We start from the raw sequence: 21,761 nt of genomic DNA, 5'->3' as shown, positions 1-21,761 counted from the left end.
ATTGTAATAGAAATAGAAAGAAGAAAAAGTGAGACTAATTCCAAAGCTCTCTTGAAATTATCCTTAGTCCCTCCTGACATTTCCTTAACTGGCCTTTTGTTTTAATGTCTTCAACAGAAGAGTTTTCCTAATGCTGTGAGGTGTGGCTTTGGCTTAGCTGCCTTTCTTTTTTCCAGAGTTAGCCTTTGTCTCTGCAGAACATTTCATCCTAGCTTTTGGAAATCCCTACTGAACTTGGAGAAATTATGCCTTGCCATCCAACCTCTCTCCTGGAACACAATGTGATTTCTGACAGCATACCAGTTGCTCTACTTGACAGTGTTTGCTTGTCTCATTTCACTTGAATATTCACTGGTGAGTAAGAACAGAAGTGGAAAGCCTTACTTACCACAGTTTATTATATGTTTCATGCCCATGATGATTACTTTTGTAATGCCACTCGCAAATAAATTGATCAGATTAGGATGAATCACCTGACTGGCCAACAGCTATTGGAATGATCCTCCATGTGTGACTTGGAATTATTACAAAACGTGGCAGGATAGACCTGCCCAGCCATCGCGACAGATGTTCATTTGTAATGCTGCCTTAAGGGATAAGGAGATGAGAGCAAATTGTTCCAGGAGCTCAGCCTGCCCTGCCAACAGTTCAGAGGAGGAGTTGCCAGTGGGGCTGGAGGTCTATGGGAACCTGGAACTTGTTTTCACAGTGGTGTCAGCCGTGATGATCGGCCTGCTCATGTTCTCCTTGGGATGCTCTGTGGAGATCTGGAGGCTCTGGTCTCACATCAGGAGACCCTGGGGCATTGCTGTGGGACTGCTCTGCCAGTTTGGGCTCATGCCTCTTACTGCCTATCTCCTGGTCATCAGCTTCTCTCTGAAGCCAGTCCAAGCTATGGCTATCCTCATCATGGGGTGCTGCCCAGGGGGAACCATCTCGAACATTTTCACCTACTGGGTTGATGGAGATATGGATCTCAGGTAAGTTACACTAGGGAAGCTCAGCTGTCTTCCCCTGATAGCACTCTGCCAGGGATGGGGGTGGGGATGGGAGGTACTGACACCTTCGCGTTAAAAACTCTGCCAATCTAGGTAGACATTCTATTGGGAAACATTTTACACAGACTTGTTTGGTCCCAGAAGGACTTTCCTCTCTGAACTTAAAATTTACTTTGCTGTGATTGTCCTCTGTTTTACTGTTAACTACTTTTCTGAGTAGAGGTGTTGTGTTCATATGCAACAGTGAAAGCAGGTCTCCTTCCTCACCCAATGGCCCTTCCCAGGCGTGAACTCATTCTCACCCACACTGATGGCTTTAACAACAGTCCTGGTTTCACAGTCTCCCAGGACATAGGTTCAGAATCCCAGGAAGCTAAGGATACTGGTTGGTAGCTATTGTAGTGGTGGTGGTGGCAGCAGCATAACCAGGATGAGGGCCTCGTGGCTCTAATCAGCAAGTGATGCCCGAGCACCTACTTTATGAGATCAGTATTTTGGGGGACTGGATAAGGGAGCTTTAGGGGTATGTGATAGATATATCCTGTTTTAAGTGGCTATCGAGTTGACTTGGGGAGCAAGAAGAAGACTTATGACTAAAACTGTTCTTTCTTGTTGTTTTGCAGATGTTTAACATTCATTACTAGAATCTCATTCCTTTCATTTAAGCCGGTGACCTTATTTCCAATTATGGTGTAGATAAATGCCCCAGGAAGCATTAAGCTTTGTCATTCATTTACATTTTAATGAGATTGAATTAGTCACAAGTATTTTGGAGTGCTTGTTTTGATAGGGAAAAGAGCATTTGAGGAAAAAACAGAGGAGTCACAACTGGAGAAAATGACAGGGCTAAAAACAGTGGTCTTTCTAGAATCTTTGCCTACTTCTGAACAAACTGTTTCACCTTTTGCCCAGAGAAAGAACTACTTATAAATTTAAATCTCTGTTCGATGTGTATGTCATTTAGTTGAGATTTATCATACAATGAATGAATCAGAGGTGCTGACCATGCTGGGACTTGATGTTAGTGAGTCAGCTGCAGGTATGGGTTTCTAGTTTCCTGCATGTGCTGAATGTTTAGCATATGGAACTTATTTCACCTATAAATTTTAATGAGTTCATGCCAAACAGACCAATAATTAATTTTCATATGGCTATGTTTCTGGTTACCCACTTATCAAAGATTTGAAATGAATCGCTTGCATCGCTAATTTAAACCACCCCCCCACCCAGGGAAAGTGGCGGGGGGTGGGGTGGTGGTGGTGTAATGAATTGGGAGATTGGGATTGACATGTATACACTAATATGTCTAAAATGGATAACTAATAAGAATCTGCTGTATAAAAAATAAATAAAACAAAATTAAAAAAAACCCTAATGTGCACTGCTAATTCAAACTCAATGAAGTTGACCATTAACATAATAATTGGGAAATGATAAATATTCTTTACACAAAGTCCATATAACAGTGATAAATTCCAGGGCCTGAAAGTTTTTGGAAAGAAAAAGAAAACATAGTTATTAAGTACCCTGACAGGCATGGGGTCTATGCTTTCATGTATTTTCTTTCCCTTCTTTCTTGGCTCTCAAAATAACCTTGTAAATGGCCTTTTATTATTCTGAATTTTACAGCTGAGAAAATTGTGTCTCAGATTGGTTAAGTATGTTGCCAAATGCTACAAATGAGTATGGCAGAACTCAGATTTAAAAGCACATCTGTTTCTCATCAGTCTGCAATTTAGGCACTTTCTTCAATGCCATTTATTAACACAACTAGATCTTCTCAGCAGGAACATAAATCTTTAAGCAGTGTTCTCAAGCACTTCTGTTCTGGGAAAGAGAACATTTATTACCTTCATCTCTTATTAGCCAAAATTATAATAAAAACACCAATTAATAGGAAGTCTATAAAAGATAAAGCTCATTTTACTTCCCTTAATTAGCCTTTAACTTTGGTCAAATTATTTAACCTGTAAGCTTCATTTGTAAAACATGTTAAAATTACCTATTCCCCACAAGGATGTATTTTAAGGAGGAAATATGTATGTATGTATGTATGTATGTAGGCATATAGTAGGTATGTAGTAAATGTTAGCTACTTTCCCATTTTTTTAATAAAATTTTGATTTTGAGCCTCACAAACAAAAAACAAAACAAAAAACAATCATAAAATTTAAATTCTAAGAAATGAAATTTTAAAATGGGGACTAAATATTAGATTTTCAAAAACTTATAGATACAAGAGTAGTAAATCTTAATTCTCAGTAAAAATTGCAAATAGGAAATTCAGTGTTATCAAGTGAAACAATCCACAAGTTCATTATGTTTTTCTTACTTGATTACCAACAAAAATAACTTAAGCAAAACTCACTAGGCAGTCATTGATAGAAATTTTGTTTTTCATACTGGATAAAATCCAAGAGCATTTAGTACATCTTTATTTTACAAATGAGGAAATTTAGATTTAGTGCTCTTGAGATGAGCGCTAAACCTAAATGTGTTTCTCATGCCTTAACTCCGTGCTTCATTCAATTTACTTGCAGTTCTCCATTTGTTCACACCAAACAAGGAGTTACAGAATCAACATGTTTGAACCAGTTTCTGCATTCTGAGTATCTGTTGCTGACACCAGTCATCCTTCCAGTCACCGGGACTCATCATCCTAGCAGTCCCTCCCCACCCCATGACTCCCCTTCATGCTTCACTTTCTTTAGTCAGTCCTCTGGCTAGTACTGTAGCCCACCCTCTCGATGTCACCCATAGCTATTGCTTCCTATCTGTCCACTGCCATCACCTCAGGTCAGGCACCACAGTTCCTTTCTTGGCCAATTGCAGTATTTTCACAATGTTCTCTCTACCTTCAGTCTTTCCTTCATGGTTTTGTAGTAAGTGGATAAGGCAGGCTCGGGTCAGACTGCCTGTCTTTATATCCTGACTTGGGACCTCTTTCTGTAAGTGGAAATCATAGTACTTCCTTTATGGTGTTGTGAGGAGAAAAGGAACATATTATACATGTAAAGGCTTCTCAACACCTGTTAAATTGGGTAGAACCTAAGCCGGGTCTAACTGACTCCTGCGGGTTTATTTACCATTAACCTCTTAAGCATAACAGGTCTTTGGTCAAAATGGACTATAACTGTTTTTTTTTTAAAGATTTTATTTTTATTTATTTATTTATTTAGGCTGTGCTGGGTCTTAGTCGCGGCACACGGGATCTTCATTGCAGCATGTGGGATCTAGTTTGCTGAACAGGGATTGAACCCCAGCCCCCTGCATTGGGAGCACAGAGTCTTGCCCACTGGATCACCAGGGAAGTCCCTAGTAACTGTTCTTTAAACATACCCAGCACTTTTCCAACTTTCTTTCGCCTATTGTCTTCACAGCCTGCAATGACAACTGGCCTGATCTGTCTCCTCCAATCATCCATTAGAACTGTCCTGGAAAACAGTTGGCCTACATGTATGAAGAGCCTTAAAATTATCTTGCCCCTGGACTGAGCTCTGCTGATCTTGGCAGGGCTCTCTCACATGTCCGGGGACTGGCTAAATGTGGACTGATCTTGGATGGCCTCAGCTGGGACAGTTGGGCTCTCCTCCCTGTGACCTCTCATTCTCCAGCAGGCTAGCCTAGACCTAACCACATGACAGTGTCTGGGAAGCTTACAAGGTCTCCTGAGGCCTGAGCTTGAAAGCAGTTCACCATCACTTCCACCACATTCCAGTGGCTAATGCAAATTGCAAGGCTAGCCCAGATACAAGGACTGGAGAAGTAGATCCTGCCTCTCAATGGGGTGAGCTGCAAAGTCACAGTGCAGAGGGCATGGAAAAGAGGGGGAGAAAGAGCTGGGGACATTTTTGCAATCTACTATACTAAGGATGGACAGAATTCTTGCCTTGGACAGTAAGACAGGAAAACTGAGATCTGGCAGTACAGTGTCATAGTTAAGTGCACCAGTCTGGAGCCAGAAAGTAGATCCATCCCTTACTAACTGGGTCAACTTGGCAGGTTATGTAAATTCTCTCTGCTTTAGTTTCCTCACTTCTAAAATAGGGAGAAACATAAGTTACCTCATGGATTGTTGTAAGGATTGAATGAGTTAATATATATAAAGTGCTTAGAGTCTTACTGGCACAAAATGCTGTATGAGCTATTATTATTATTATATGGGTCAGGCAAAAGAGCACTGTGTCAGGGGCCTGTGTTTTAGTCTCTGCTCAAGGAGCTGTGTGTCTTTGAGCATACCTTTCTGGACCTGTTTCCTCATTTGTAAAATCATTGGGTTAGACTTTCTGAGGTCCCTTTTACTTTTTCTTTTCCATTATGGTTTATTACAGGATATTGAATATAGTTCCCTGTGCTATACAGTAGGACCTTATTGTTTATCCATTCTACATGTAATAGTTTGTGGGCTTCCCTGGTGGTGCAGTGGTTGAGAGTCCGCCTGCCGATGCAGGGGACACGGGTTCGTGCCCCGGTCCTTCGGGAAGATCCCACATGCCGCGGAGCGGCTGGGCCCGTGAGCCATGGCCGCTGAGCCTGTGCATCCGGAGCCTGTGCTCCGCAACGGGAGAGGCCACAACAGTGAGAGCCTTGCATACAGCAAAAAAAAAAAAAAAAAAAAAAAATAGTTTGCATCTGCTAATCCCAAATTCCCAATCCATCCCTCCCCTGCCTGCTTCCCCCTTGCAATCACAAGTGTGTTCTCTATGTTTGTGAGTCTGTTTCTCTTTTGTAGATAAGTTCATTTGTGTCGTGTCTTTTTTCTAATGTGGTAAAATATACATAACATAGCATTTACCATTTTAACATTTTTAAGTGTACAGTTCAGTGGCATTAAGTACGTTCACATTGTTGTACAATCATCACCACCATCCACCTCTAGAACTTTTTCATATTCCCAAATTGAAACTCTGTATCCCTTAAACAATAATTCCTCCTTCCCTTTAGGCCCTGGCAACCACCATTCTAATTTCTGTTTCTATGAATTTGACTACTTTAGGTATCTCATATTAGTGAAGTCATAAAACACTTGTCCTTTTGTGTCTGGCCTATTTCACTTAGCATAATGTCTTCAAAGTGCAGCTATGCTGTAGCTTGTGTCAGAATTTCCTTTCTTTTTAAGGCTGAATAATAATCTATTGTATGCATATAAGACATTTTATTTATCCATTTATCCGTTGATGGACACTTGGGTTGCTTCTTCCTTTTGGCTATTGTAAGTAATGCTTCCATGAACGCGGGCGTGCAAGTATCTGTTGGAGTCCTTACTTTCAGTTCTTTAGGGTATAAACCAGAAATGGATCTGAGGCTCTTTTAAGTTTTAAGTATTTTGTGACAATAGGAAAAGAAAAGCAAATTATGAAGTCTAAGCATCCCCCTCTCCCACCCCAGTTTTTAGTGTTTCTCCAGAAACTATTTGACAGAGATGCCTCTCCTCTGTCCCATAGCACTAAATATGCAATGCTTTCTTGTCATCTATCAGAGCATACTGCAGTAGCTGGGCTACTTTTAGCCTCACTAGGTCTCTGAGCTCCTCCAGGGCTTGTTCCTCTGCATGCTTAGAGCCAGCCTGGTGGTGGCAGGGGCTTGATAGATGAGGGTGAATGACTGAAGGAAAGTTTCTGGTTGCTCGTGTGTGTTACAAAACTTCTCTTGAAATGCAATCAGTTTATTGGTACAACTCAGGACAGCTCCCACTGTCTTTAGTTTGATAACTTTTTTTTTTTGGCCATACCATGTGGCTTGTGGGATTTCAGTTCCCCGACCATGGGTTGAACCCTGGCCCCAGCATTGAAATCCTGGAATCCTAACCACTAGGCCACCAGGGAACTCTAGTTTGATAACTTTTGTTATATGAGGTCTGTTCTTCCGTGAGGACGTGTTTGTGTCCTCAGCGGCAGAGAAAGGATTCTGACTACTGGTGGTGGTAGAGCCTGAGGGATTCAGTGGCCAAATTTGACTTTTGAACTTTAAAGGAGCTCCTGATCCTTCAGCAGAAACCCTGAAAATAGGACTTCAGAATCTTCAGATCTGTCTGACAGGGCCTGATGGAGAACTGAAGATCATCTTGAGAGACAGAACTTAGATTGAATCCATGCGATTTAGTGTGTTTCTATAATGCTATGTACCTTAATTTCCTTGTCTATAAAATGAAAATAATACCTACCCATAGGGTTGTTTTATAGACGAAAAGAGAAAATGTATGTAATAAGGTCTGATACTTAGCAGGTGGTGCTCAATAAATGCTGGTTACCGTTCTTGAGAAGCAGCAGACGGGAGTAACATTTATATTTAAGGATGGAAAACCTGGCCTTGAACTCTTCTCTAGGCCCAAGTCTGTTGATCTGATCTTATAGCATATTCCATGTCCATCTGACTACCTAGATAATTTAAAAGTTTTTTTTCAGTGGGGAAGCAAGCATGTACTTTCATAGTTTTGAGTGTCAGAGTTCCTGAGTTTATTGATTTCAAACTAAAACAACATGCGTATAATTTAAACCCCAATTGCAAAATGGTATACTCATCGACACTACATTTTAGTATAATGCATATATATGTAATTTCCATGTTTTAAAGGAGGTTCAGGATTTACCTGTTTGTCCAGACTTGCTTAATCTGTCCCATTATTCTCTGTAATAGTTTGCAGATGGTGACGCCATTCTTCTTAGTGCAAGTGGAATCTTGTTATACTGAAATCAGATTTTGCCAACAATTTTCCTATATGTGAACAGCCAAGAGACCCAGTTGACCACATCCTCTGTTTATGCTACATTGGAATTTCATGGCAGTAAAACAAAAGGTGTGACTATCCAATGCATTCAGACACATTCACTTGTGCTTTTCCAGCTTGGCAGAGCACCAGGGTCATCTGTTGCCTTCCTTGACCATTACTGTGAACATTATGGGCATGAAGTTGTATAAAGGGTGGAAGTAGTGACCTATGTAATCAAGGATATAGAATCAGTCTGATATAATCTCACACTTTTCTTCCCACAGTCATGAATCTTACCTTTCTGGTGTTTGAGCCATAGCCATAGAGGAGGAAAATTCTCTGCTAGTTCTCCAGAAGTTCAAGATCAAAGTGATGTAATATGGAATTCCTTTCAGGATGTGGTGATATGAAGAGCCAGGAATGTAGCACTATCACAGACTAGGAATTTGGAAAAGCGTTCCAGACACACACTCTTCTTGAATACAAAGGTTTGAGAGCTGTGGCAAGCTGCTTTTCTTCCTTAATCTGCTCTCTAGTTAGGAAGAAGACTTTGCTCAAAGTAAGCATTCATTTTTTTTGCGGTACACGGGCCTCTCACTGGGTGGCCCCTCCCATTGCGGAGCAAAGGCTCCGGACGCGCAGCCTCAGCGGCCATGGCTCACGGGCCCAGCCGCTCCGCGGCATGTGGGATCTGCCCGTACCGGGGCATGAACCCGTGTCCCCTGCATCAGCAGGCGGACTCTCAACCACTGCGCCACCAGGGAAGCCCAAAGTAAGCATTCTTAATAGAATAAGATAATTTTAAATCTCATATGGAGTGAAATATATGCAAGAACTGCTCAGAAAAGTTTGAAAAGAAAGACTTATGTGGAAGTGTCTGCTCTGTCATATACAAAAATACACTATGAAAACATCATAATTAAAACAGTCTGATATTTGCTTAGGAAAAAAGGACATTTTGAACACACTTGAACGTATATATAATATATAATGAAGTTGGCACTTCAGTTTAGTGAAAAATTGTTTATTTGGAAAATTTAACACACTTGCCTCTCAATATAGAAGACAATAGATTAGTTTCATACCTTATACAATATAAAATATAAATTTTAGGTAAGTTAAAGATATAAATGTAAAATATAAACCTATGAAAAAGTAGAAAGTGGGGGCAATATTTGAATAACCTCAGGAGAGGGGGAAATCTTTAACTAGGCAAGGAACTTAGAAGCCAGGAAAAAAAAAAAAAAAGGACAGATGGACAGATTTGACTATCTCAGTGTTATTTATTATGGCATAAGTCATAAGCATAGTAAAAATATAAAATAACCTTGGCAAAAATATCTGTATTACATTTGATGATATGTACCCTAATCTTAAAGTAGCTCCTACAGGTTAAGAAAAGAAAAATCAGACAAGAAAGGCTGTTGAGAGGGGGTATCCAAGAGGTTAATAAACATGAAAGAAAGCACAACCTTGTAGAGTCAGGTGTATAACAAAAGAAGAGTGAGATGCAGTTTTCAATGTTCTCATGAGAATTAAAAGGGACTGATGGCCTCCAGTGCAGGCAAGATTGTGAAATGCAGCAAGCTTTTTTGAAAATAATCTGGAAGTATCTATTAAAATAAAAAACAGAAACTTTTGACACAGCGATTCCACTTTGGAGAATCTATTTTACAGAAAGAGAAGAATTATTTCAAGTGAAATATATATAAGAATGTTTATTAATACATTGCTTATAATGGAAGAAACCTCAAACAATTTTTTCAGCATTAATGGAGTGATTGAAGAGGTTATGGCATATTTATGTTGTACTCTGCAGTTCTTTAAAAAAAAAATGAGTTTATTATATCTGTTGCCCTGAAAAATGCCTATGGTATTAAGTGGAGAAAAAAACAAAAGCAACCAAGCTGCAGAGTAAGTTGCTTTAAAAAGAAAACAACAAAGCCTCTGTTCTCTGAACAGCAGCTATGAAACAGGATTGTTTAAATGAAAACAAAGAGGAGAAGGGATATATACAAATACTTGTGAATTACCTAAGTCTGGTTTTCTGAAACTGGTCACCAATTAGTTAAATATTTGACAGTGCATCTTTGGGCTGGATTCCCAGATGGGAGATTGTTGGGTCAAAGAGTAAACGCATGTGTAATTTTGCTAGATATTACCAAACTCCCTCCAGGGGTTGTGCCATTTTGCATTAAAAAAAAAAAAATTTATTTATTTATTTTTGGCTGCATTGGGTCTTCGTTGCCGCACATGGGCTTTCTCTAGTTGTGGCGAGTGGGGGCTACTCTTCGTTGCAGTGTGCAAGCTTCTCATTGCTGTGGCTTCTCTTGTTGCAGAGCACGGGCTGTATGTGCACGGGCTCTAGAGTGCAGGCTCAGTAGTTGTGGCACAGGGGCTTACTTGCTCCGTAGCATGTGGGATCTTCCCGGACCAGGGCTCGAACCCGGGTCCCCTCATTGGCAGGCAGATTCTTAACCACTGCGCCACCAGGGAAGTCCTCATTTCACCAGCAGTGATTGAGAGTACAGAGGATTATTTTTAATATCATTGAAGTATAATGGTTGCTGCTTTGCTGGGAATATAAACATTCTTCTGACAGAAAATGTCAAAGTTATCACAGACATATTATTTTATAGACAGGGTAATTAGATGGAAACATTGGTCATTCATATTATGAGGAAGAATGATGTGTAACTTGCAGGACTGATCAAGTCCTGGAGGACCCTTGCTATCTCTGCAGCAGACATTAGTCCTACGAAGGGTCTCCTTCCCCTCCTCGCTGGGCTGGGAGGTGGTGAGCCTCAGTCTCTAGGCCATTTGTACCATTAACACAGGTTGGGCATATACTATATGCAAGGCAGTCTGCTGTGAGAATTTAAACTATGAATATTAAAACCTTCCAAGACTCTTGAAGCCTAGTGTTGAAGGGAATAAACTCTTGCTTTACCCCTGGGTTGTGTTGTATAATGTTCCCTGTGCCTCACCTCATCTGTACAGCAGCATTAATCATGTCTATAAACAGTTTGTATGTGCTGAAACAGATTGTGTAATTTTTCCCAGTGATTTAAACATAAGTATTTTGTTTGGCCTGAAGAATATCTCATTTCCATTTACTTTATTTCCCCTAATTTTACTGATTGATTTTGTTGCTGGTTTTATCACCCAGATAGGGACAAAATCCTATAAAGACAGAAAATAGATTCCTGGTTATCAGGGGCTGGGGGGAGAAGGGAATGGGGAGGGACTGCTAATGGGGTGGAGCTTCTTTTTGGGGTAATGAAAATATTCTGGAAATAGAATAGTACAGTCACATATACTAAAGCTACTTTAAAATGCATGAATTTTATGGTCTATGACTTATATATCAATAAAGAAGAACTGTATAAGGAAAAAAATGAATCCTTATAGTGACTAGCAGAATGTTTAGGACGAGTAAATGCTCATAAAATATGAGTTAATTGATAGATGGCAAGAACTGCAGGAAATCTTTTTCTAGACAAATACGTCATCATTTGTTGAATAATAAAACAGGAGGCAGTTTCAAGTAACTTACCCTACATAATCTCTAAGAAGTTGTACCCCAGGAGTTGTTTTTGGTAAGGACTAAATTCTTCATTTCAAACTTTCCCTCTTAAGCATCTACTTTAATTTTACTTTCAGCATCAGTATGACAACTTGTTCCACAGTGGTTGCCCTGGGAATGATGCCACTCTGCCTTTATCTCTACACCTTGTCCTGGAATCTTGAGCAGAATCTCACCATTCCATATCAGAACATAGGTCTGTATTGGGCTTGTGACATGAAATAGTAATAGTAATGGTGATGGTAATAATAATAGCTGTTGTTTACTATGTGTCTCCTTTATACAGGGGTTTAACTATGTTATCTAATTTAATTCTCCAAATAACCCTACAGTATAGACTCTATTACCAGTCCCATATCCTGTATTTTCAAAACTAGGGAGGTGAAGTAACTCGACCAAGGTCATGCAGCTGGTAAATGCAGACTGGAATTCTGACTCACGAATCTGACTGCAAAGTCCAAGCTCTTAACCCCTACAACGGTTCACTTTTGAAAACAAAGCCAGAAAACTTACTTATTAAAAAAAACCAAACAACCCTTATATAATTCACTAGAAAGCAGTTAGACTCATTATGACCCACAGGTGAACTGAATCACAGTGGCTCTAATGAGACCTTAGTTCCCTCAGTCCCACCTTTTATATCACCTGTGGCCTTGACCTCTTTACTGATAAACATAAATGGTTCCTATTGAATATTGAAGCATATCCACATGTCACAACCACACCCATATCTCTTTCATTATCTCCTTAAACTCTGAGAGCTCTGTGGACTCACTAGGATTGGAAGAAAAACTTGGTGAGATGATATGTCTATTCTGGTTTGATCAGAGTCTTTGGAGAATTGGTAGAAACTGTGATTCGTAAACTCCAAAGTGTCAATCTGGAGTCTCAAGTAATTACTTGGAGAGCTTAACAACCCATGGCCCATAGTTCAGAACCATGAATAGAGCCATGTCCTGATAAAAGGTGAAGCCCATTGAATTTGTAAAATTTGAGTGAAATCTTAATTTAGAAATCATGATTTTATGTGCAACTTTTTCTTATCACTATTTAATATACTCTGTTTTAATAATATACTCTAAAAGGCACTTGTAAACAATTAAAGCCCAAAATATGAGCAACTCATATGACTTTGGAGCTAGTATTGCAAGTGAGCAGATTTGGAAAGTGGCACTGGAAAATGTCATTGTATGGATCCTATTGGCAAGTAGACCTCTGCTCTGTTGAGCCTGTCTTTAGTCACTTGTGTTAATTAAAATATGTATTTCTCTACCTGCCTTTGGGTTACCTGGCTACACTTGGAAATATAAGAACTTCCTCTGGTTTCTGTAACAAATGCTGTTTTTGTCTTGTAATAGATATTCTTTACCTTGCGAAGCAAATCACCCATTGGCTTCAAATAGAGAAATAATAGCTATAGTTGTAGAGTGGTGACCCCATACGTAGCAACCAAAGAATTTTGCAGACATAAAAGGGTCCTCCTGTTTTCTAATCTTTACATTTTCAGTTGTCTCTAAAATTCCATGTGACTGTTGAGGGATTCTGAGAGAAATGAGAGACTGTTTGTGACGGCATTCAGTGGTATCATATACCCTTCAAAGATTGTCTTCTAAACATTAAAAAACATTTTTTTGGAGGTGGATGCTGAAATAAAATGCATCTTTAATTAAAGCTTTTATCTAATTGAAATAGACCTAAATTGTTGAGAAATGGGTGGTCAGGGTGAGAGGGGATACCATCTGACAGATTTTTCTTCTCTTCAGGAATTACCCTTGTGTGCCTGACCATTCCTGTGGCCTTTGGTGTCTATGTGAATTATAGGTGGCCAAAACAATCCAAAATAATTCTTAAGGTAAGCAACTCCATGGGACAGTTAGCACATTTCAGAATCAGAGACTTCACAAATAGACGTAGGCAATGACCAGAACAAAGGGGCCAGTCAGACACGGCCCCACACCTAGCAATTTTCTTTACGTGTCCTGCATTTTTGGATCCAGCCACCATATTTCCTCCACTCTAAGCCTTGCTTTGTCACTCCAATGGGCCCCTACACTGAGGCTTATGACACCCTGCAAAGCATGGAACTCGTGCTTTAGTGACAGAAAAGCTTAGGCCTGCATGTGGCCAGAGAGCACCCATTTGTTCACAAGGCTTCACACAGGTGCCCTCAAGCAAAGGCTGTTCAAGTCTGCATGAAATGGGGCCCATTGTTTATGAGTGTGGCTGGCTTCCTGGAACAGCAGGATGAAGGGCTGTCTTTCACAAGCATTCCTGGGTGAGCCTCTAAAGGTGGAGTTTGTACACACAAACAAGGGCTGCTGACCACACGAGTAACTGTCAGAATGAAATCATCCAGAACGCACTGAGGAGTGTGGCCCTGGAATGCTGGGAGCTGGAACCCTCTACCTCCTCTTGACTTTCCAGGGTTGTCTTTTGTCTGCTGGGGAAACAAGCCAATGTCCTTGTTAAATGGCTTTTAAAATTATGTGGCTTACATAGCACATGGAGATCAGCTCGGTGCTTTGTGACCACCTAGAGGGGTGGGATAGGGAGGGTGGGAGGGAGACGCAAGAGGGAGGAGATAGGGGGATATATGTATATGTATAGCTGATTCACTTTGTTATACAGCAGCAACTAACACACCATTGTAAAGCAATTATACTCCAATAAAGATGTTTTAAAAAATAAATAAATAAAAGAGGTTTTTAAAGACAGAAAAAAAAAGTTATGTGGCTTGAGAGGAGGTGTTCTCAACAATGGTGTCCATCTCCTAGGGTGTTGTCCATTTTTCCAATTATGTATTGTTTTAGAAGATATATACTTTTATTATATACTGCTTTCATGAAGATTTAAAAAATGTTTTAGTTATTTTTTACATTTGTAAAAAAAGACATTTGGAGCTAATTGGAGGTTTGGCAAATAAATGTCAGTTCATTTTAGTTTGGGGTTTATGGTTTGGTTCAGTTTAAGCTCTTGATGTTTGGCTCTACCTGACAGAACATGCCACTCCATCTGCCTGAACGAATGGATGCTGCTTCCCCAGTTTGGCACAAGACTGAACAACTCCCGCTAGTCCTCCAATGAGATGGAGAATGAGAAGAGGGGTTGACAAGCAGACAAATTAGCTGGGCACAGGGAGCTGGAGGAGGGCTTAGATGCTGTGCGTCCGGATTGCACATGGTGACTTTACTGTTATTTCAGTGGGAGAAAATTTCCAGTGTGGCAACGTGTGGTTATAATTTTGCTTATAAAACAGGAGGAGAGAGTATGATCATGGGAACCTCTTACTTTTCAAGTACTCTATCTTGGATTACTTTCTTAAAAGGGCATCTAACAAAAAAATAATGATTTTGATGTTTCCAGATCCTCTACTAGGCCATCAGTGTCAGTGGAGAAATCAGATACATTTTCTGTATGCCTGTAAAGAGCAAATTAAAAACCATTTGGCTGGACTTCCCTGGTGGCACAGTGGTAAAGAATCCACCTGCCAGTGCAGGGGACCCGGGTTCGAGCCCTGGTCCGGGAAGATCCCACATGCCGCGGAGCAACGAAGCCCGTGTGCCACAACTACTGAGCCCACATGTGATAACTACTGAAGCCCATGCACCTAGAGCCCATGCTCTGCGACAAGAGAAGCCACTGCAATGAGGAGACTGCTCATTGCAACGAGGAGTAGCCCCTGCTCACTGCAACTAGAGAAAAGCCCACATGCAGCAACAAAGACCCAACACAGCCAAAAATAAATAAATAAATAAATAAATAAATAAATAAATAAACCACCCCCCACAAAGAACTACCCAGCTGAGCCCAGCCCAAATAAAAACAAAACAAAAAAACAAAACAAAACAAAAAAACAAAACAAAACAAAAACCATTTGGCTATTCCATAGGTGCTGTGGCAGAAAATATTTAATAATATGTATAAATAGTCTAGAGCACCTAAGTTAAAACTAGGACATTTTTATCATTATTTTGGGATGTCTTCCTTTTCTGTTCCTAGTCCTCTTCTAATTTTAGATCTGATTCATTTTCTGATTCAGTTGCTTTTGGTAAATTTTAAACTTTGAAATCCCTTTCCTGGTAGAATGTCGACGGAGGATTTTTACAATCAGAGGCCTTTGTGTGTTCCAGCATCTTCCTGTTAGGCAGAGGCCCAGTCTTTCCCTGTATTTGAGCAGTAAAAATGATCCCAGAACACAACTCTCGTCCAGTGGGTTGTTTTTATTTTGTTTCGGTTCCCCATGACCGTCTTTCTCCACACCCTGAATCACTTCAAATCAAGGTTGATGCTGAACTGGGTGCATAGTATGCTGTTTACATGATGTGAATGGGAGCTTGCCAAGATCCTGACTTTCCCCCACATATTCTGGGTCTTGCTTCCTCTTTATCTGGTTTAAAACTCTGACCACTGGGGGCTTCCCTGGTGGCACAGTGGTTGAGAGTCCGCCTGCCGATGCAGGGGACACGGGTTCGTGCCCCGGTCTGGGAGGATCCCACATGCCGCGGAGCGGCTGGGCCCGTGAGCCATGGCCGCTGGGCCTGCGCGTCCGGAGCCTGTGCTCCGCGATGGGAGAGGCCACAGCAGTGAGAGGCCCGCATACCACAAAAAAAAAAAAAAAAAAAAAAAAAAAAAAAAAAAAAAAAAAAAACCTCTGACCACTGGGAAAAATTTTTGTTGATTTTTTTTTTGTTCCTATTAAACAACAAAAGCAAGAGACAGTATTCATTTGGGAGAAGATATCAGTATCTTCAATAGTATCTCATTTTACATTAATATTAGCTCAGGTTGTCTAATGAAGAATGGGTAAATTTCATTTGGAGGAGAGAGAAAAGGAGCAAAGCAGTCAGGAAGTCATTGGTGGTTGAAGGCGTGGTAGGGAGAGAGTGGTGGATGGTCGGGCAGGGCAGATCTCAGGCAAGAGGTTACCAGTGCGGGGCCTGCAAGGACATGTATAGAGGTGTTGGATGCTTATTATCAGAAGTTTCACTTATTTCACAAATTTGTCCTATCCACGAAAAACTTAACTACCTAATCCTTCTGGCAGAATCCTCCACTTGAGAGGAAAAGATATTGATCATAAAATAAGAAGACTTAGATTTGTGTTGAGCTTCATCAAATCTAGCTCAGTCAAGTCACTTGACCACTTTGGACCTCAGGTTTCTTCTCTGTAAAATGAGATTGGATTTGGTGCTCTCTAAGTCCTCTCTTTGTTCTAAAACCTTCTAGGTTCCAAGGCTTTTGGAGCAGTGATGGACTTCGCAAAAAGACTGTGATGTTTACCTGTACCTCTTTTATTGGTTTGCCTTAGGTTGGAGCCATTGTTGGTGGGGTCCTCCTTTTGGTGGTTGCAGTTGCTGGTGTGGTGCTGGCGAAAGGATCTTGGAATTCAGACATCATTCTTCTGATCATCAGCTTCCTCTTTCCTTTGATTGGCCATGTCACAGGCTTTCTCTTGGCACTTCTTACCCACCAGTCTTGGCAGAGGTACAGTTAAATTATCCATAAACTTTTATAAGGAGGACAAATTAAACACACTGCCATTGGCAGGCTTTGCCACCTGGCTATGTCTGGAAGCACGAAGAGTTTTGATTTACAAGGTGGGTGGTGTTGTCCACTTGGGGAACATTTAGGGTGGTAACCAAGTACTTGGTGAGGCTCTGCCAAGGGTATCTCATTTCCTTCTTATTACAAGTCTGAGGGGCTGATACTCTGGGTATCTCATTCTACATTCTACAGATGAGCAAACCCTTCAGGGAACTTAAGTAACCTGACCAAGGTCATAGAGCCAGAATGTGGTGGACTTAAGATTTGGGCCTTAGGTCAGTACAGTCATATCCGCAGGGCATTGGTTCCAGAGCCCCCTGCAGACACCAGAATCCAAGGATGCTCAACTCCCTATTATAAAATGGCGTAGTATTTGCATATAACCTATGTACATCCTCCATATACTTTAAATCATCTCTAGATTACTTATAATACCTAATGTAATGCTATATAAATAGCTGCCTGCATGGCAAATTTAAGTTTTGCTTTTTGGAACCTTGTAGAATTTTTCTTTTCCCAAATATTTTTGATCCGAGGTTGGTTGAATCCGTGGATATAGAACCTGCAGATACAGAGGGACGACTGTTATTAGGAACACAGACTGTTGAGGAGTTGAAATATAATTGGATTTGGAGAGAAGGTATTCCTAGGGCAAAGTGTAGTCAACAATCTTGTTTTTTCCACACCTGATGGCTTGAGAAAAATCAGGACTGAGATGCTGCATTTGCCTTGTGAATGGTCCAGGTGTGAGGTCCAGCTGTGTAACTTAATCTTGTCAGGTTATGGACAGGGCTCTGAAAGAAGTGAGGGTGGTCTGGAGAAAGTGTAGCATGCAACAGGGTGACTAGAAATAAAATAAGAGCCACTGAATTTGCCTTGTACTAGTGACGATATTTTCACTCCCACATTCCACACCCTTGTTACCTCCACATTCCAGTCCAGTCTGCAAAGAGGAGCTGGTTTATCAAACGTCTCTTTCCTCTCTTCTGCCATCTGTAAAAGCCTCAAGACGCCCTTTGTATTCAATAAATTGGAGAAGATGAAACTGCCTAACCCAGCCTCCAAGGTCCTGCCTAGGTTTTCCTTCTTCTGCCTCCTGCTTTTTCTTTTTCAAGTGAGGTTAATTTTTCTTTTCTCTTCTGTTCTTTTCCTTTTTTTGTAATTAGAAAATGAATAAAACATAGAAAAGGAGAAAGTAGAAAAAACGTATTACTAAACGATTTCACCAAAGAAACCGTTTCAGACATTTTGTTTTCATGTAGGATTTTTATGTTTATTTTCAAGTGTTTAGTTTATACTGTTTTGTGTCTGACTCAACTTTCCATTCTCATCTCCTTCAATCCTCCACTCCCCGCAGGCTGGCTTAGAGCATAAGCAATGCTTACTGAATAGGTCAAGCTCATATGTGTCCCCAGAACTTTAATTTCAATCACTTCCCCACATTAAATGCCTCTTTCACTCTTTCCGTTCTTTAGTTTCACCCTTCCTCTATGAAGCCTTCTCTAACCATTTATGCCACTTATCTGAATTTCTACAGCATCTCCCTGACCTTCGATCATACTTTGTCTTGTGCTGTTTCTATGTGTATATCTTGTCTTTTCACCCAGATTCTAAGGGCAGGGTTCATAGGGCCCTATTCAGAGGTGCTTCTCAAGAGGCCACCTACAGAGTAGGCACTCAGCGAATAATTATTGAATGAATAAACATTTTTAGTGGTCTCAGCTCATAGCTTGCACTTATCGCTATATGTAAAATTTAAAAATAGTCCTTATTGCTAGTATGTAAAATTTTTCCATTGGTAGGTGCAGGACGATTTCCTTAGAAACTGGAGCTCAGAATATTCAGATGTGCATCACCATGCTGCACTTATCTTTCACTGCCGAGCAATTAGTCCAGATGCTTATCTTCCCATTGGCCTATGGACTCTTCCAGCTGTTGGATGGGTTTCTCATTGTTGCAGGTGGGTAAAGCCCCCACTGAGTGGACTTGACTGAAAATTGTTCACCCAGCTTACTAACTCCTTTTTCAATCTGAATATACATGTGCTGCCCTTGTGATACATTTTTAGCCTGACATTTCTGGGGAAAATAAAATGTATAAACAAGATCCTTTGCCACAAGTGGAAGTTTCACAGAAAAATATTTTTAAAAACCTGTGAAAGTGAGCTTATAATTATAAACAAATAATCTTCTCAAAAACAATGCACTATCAGAACTCTCCATGAACAATTATTTATCTCAAAAATGACATTTGTTATGTTTTATTAAGAGCCTTGAAAGTCTTCCAAATGTTATTTCACAGTACTTATGTGACTAAGAATTGTGCTGAATGTCTGTGAAATGTTTTTTAACTATGAAATATAATACATACAGATATTAAAAAATATATATGCTTATCTATCCCTACAGCCAAAAATACATCATTTTGCAGGCAGTCATTATGTAAGTTCACAGAAGGTAAATTTAAAATATATAGATTGATAGATATGTACACAAACATACGTATATTTTAATCTTGGCCATTGTAAATGTTTTATTGTTGTCACAGAACGTAAGGCTCAGTGATTACTGATATAACTAATTATATATTGACTACAGACAATTAATATAAGGAGCACTTGGGGTTTAATTTTCCCACAAGTTAAAGTCTAGCAGAATAAAACTCCTGGTCTTAGATCCAGGTTTTAATTCCTTCTCATGGTGAGACTGTGATGGAAGGAGTATGCTTGGCCCATTCCCAGCTACCTCCCAGCACCCGGGGGGCACCTGACCCATATTAAGCCCTCCACAGGAGTTGCTGACTGACTGGATGGATGGATGGACAGACGGACAGATGGACGGACAAGCTGTCAGCCACCTGATGAATGTCTCAATTACAATAGGTCCATTCCAGACAGAAATAGCCATCTTGATACACTGAATTATTTTGCTCTGTAGTCTTTTCTTTTCCCCGCCTTTTTCCTGTGTGTTTATATGTGTATGATCCAAAGCAAACAAACCCCCAAAGTATTGACAAGTGCACAATGTCACCAAATTATAGTCTTTGCTAAAGTGATTTTTAATACTGGTATGTTTTAACACCTAGCATATAAGATGTACAAGAGGACACTGAAGATCAAACACAGAATAAAGAACCCTGCTTTAAGGGTAGAAGCCCGCTTTAAGAAGAAATCCACTTCTCCCAAAGAGACCAGTGCTTTCTTGGAGGTGAATGAAGAAGCTGCTCTAACTCCTGGGCCATCAGGGCCCATGGATCTCCACAGGGCTCTCATGCCAACTGGCCAGATCTCATGTGCCAAGCAGGGGTTTGCTGGCTTGACTGGTCCCTGTCTTCCGCAGTGGCCAGTAAAGATAGTGCAGAGTTGATGAGTGAATCTCGTTGGCAGGGCTTATGGGAATGTTTGCGTGTCAAATGTCAACATATTTATATTTCTGTGTGGACTGTGATTTGTCATAGGATCCCCTTTTGAGAATATGCTCTGCCTATTTCAGGTTCTTTCTTTGGGGGTTTACACAACAGATTTATTAGCTACTTTGTGTGTTCTTGTCTTCCCATACAGTGAAGAGTGATCCCCATTGTTATGTGAAGTCGTCAAGCTGTGAATTTTAATCTCACAAGAGTTAGAACTCTGTGTAGAGGAGATGTCACCTCATACTGCAGGGCAAGGACAGAGTCTGGACCCACTTGACTTCTCGACTTTGGGCAAGTCCTTTGGGGCATTGGGGAGGAAGCATACAGCTCTTATAAGAATGGGGTCTTTTCTAAAATGATTGGTTTTTTTAAGGGCTTGAAAATCTTTTTAGATTTATAGATGTAATCACGAGCCTAGAGGGAATTTAATGAACACTTGAAGTTACTATTTTTACTCCCTAGAGATAGGCACAATGTATATTCTTCTAATATACATTTATGCATTATGTCATTTTAAAAACATTGAGGGCTTCCCTGGTGGCGCAGTGGTTGAGAGTCCGCCTGCCGATGCAGGGGACACGGGTTCGTGCCCCGTTCTGGGAGGATCCCACATGCCGCAGAGCGGCTGGGCCCGCGGGCCATGGCTGCTGGGCCTGCGCATCCGGAGCCTGTGCTCTGCAACGGGAGAGGCCACAACAGTGAGAGGCCTGTGTACCACAAACAAAACAAAACAAAACAAAACAAAACATTCCACATATACTGTTTCATAAGTCACTTCATGAAATATTGTGGAGCATATTTACATGTCAGTCTATGTTGACCTACCTCATTCCTTAGAACAGTGGCTTCACAGACATATTCCAGTGCATGAAAGGTCTATAATTTATTTAACCATCCCTTAGTCATGGACATTTAGATAGCTTTCAACTTGGTGTTACAGTGCCGCTACAAACACTTGTGCCTTCATGCAAGTGTTTCTGTAGGATCATTTTCTAGACTGGAAAATGTGCAACCAGGCTGATGGCACATTAAAATATTGGGCAGCGAGCTCTCTGGCAGCACTGCACAGCAGTGCCTGAGAGTGTCTGGTTTTCCACAGCCACACCAGTCTTAAGAATGATCATTCTTCTTTGTGAAAATACCTCATTTAAAATTGCATTGTTAAAATTATACAATGAAGTGAAGCAGAGTATTTTTCATGGATGCTTGCTTGTTCATGTACTTTGCCTTTTTTTTTTTTTAAAGAAATGGGCTTTGATTGATTAATTAGTTAATTAATTAATTTTTTGGCTGCCTTGGGTCTTTGCTGCTGCGTGTGGGCTTTCTCTAGTTGCGGCGAGCAGGGTCTGCTCTTCCTTATGGTGTGCGGGCTTCTCATGGCGGTGGCTTCTCTTGTTGCAGAGCATGGGCTCTAGGGCACGTGGGCTTCAGTAGTTGTGGCTCGTGGGCTCAGTAGTTGTGGCTCGCAGCTCTAGAGCGCAGGCTCAGTAGCTGTGGCACATGGGCTTAGTTG

At 40.7% G+C, this 21,761-nt stretch overlaps 1 protein-coding gene across 1 annotated transcript; it reads left to right on the top strand.

Annotated features, from left to right (window-relative positions):
* Positions 1–603: 603 nt before the first annotated feature.
* SLC10A6 (solute carrier family 10 member 6) lies at positions 604–20,155 on the top strand (the record flags this gene model as incomplete). Its single annotated transcript, XM_081234044.1, is given in 7 exon segments — positions 604–980; positions 11,371–11,489; positions 13,057–13,145; positions 16,602–16,777; positions 18,640–18,797; positions 19,922–20,126; positions 20,128–20,155. Coding segments are annotated over 7 exon segments (1,152 nt in total).
* Between the last annotated feature and the right edge of the window lie 1,606 nt (positions 20,156–21,761).

This window comes from Mesoplodon bidens, assembly GCF_964165515.1.
Source record: "Mesoplodon bidens genome assembly, chromosome: 1".
Classification (NCBI taxonomy): Eukaryota; Metazoa; Chordata; class Mammalia; order Artiodactyla; family Ziphiidae; genus Mesoplodon; species Mesoplodon bidens.
Note: the sequence above shows the minus strand (reverse complement) of the source record. Positions and strands in the feature narration are given on the sequence as shown.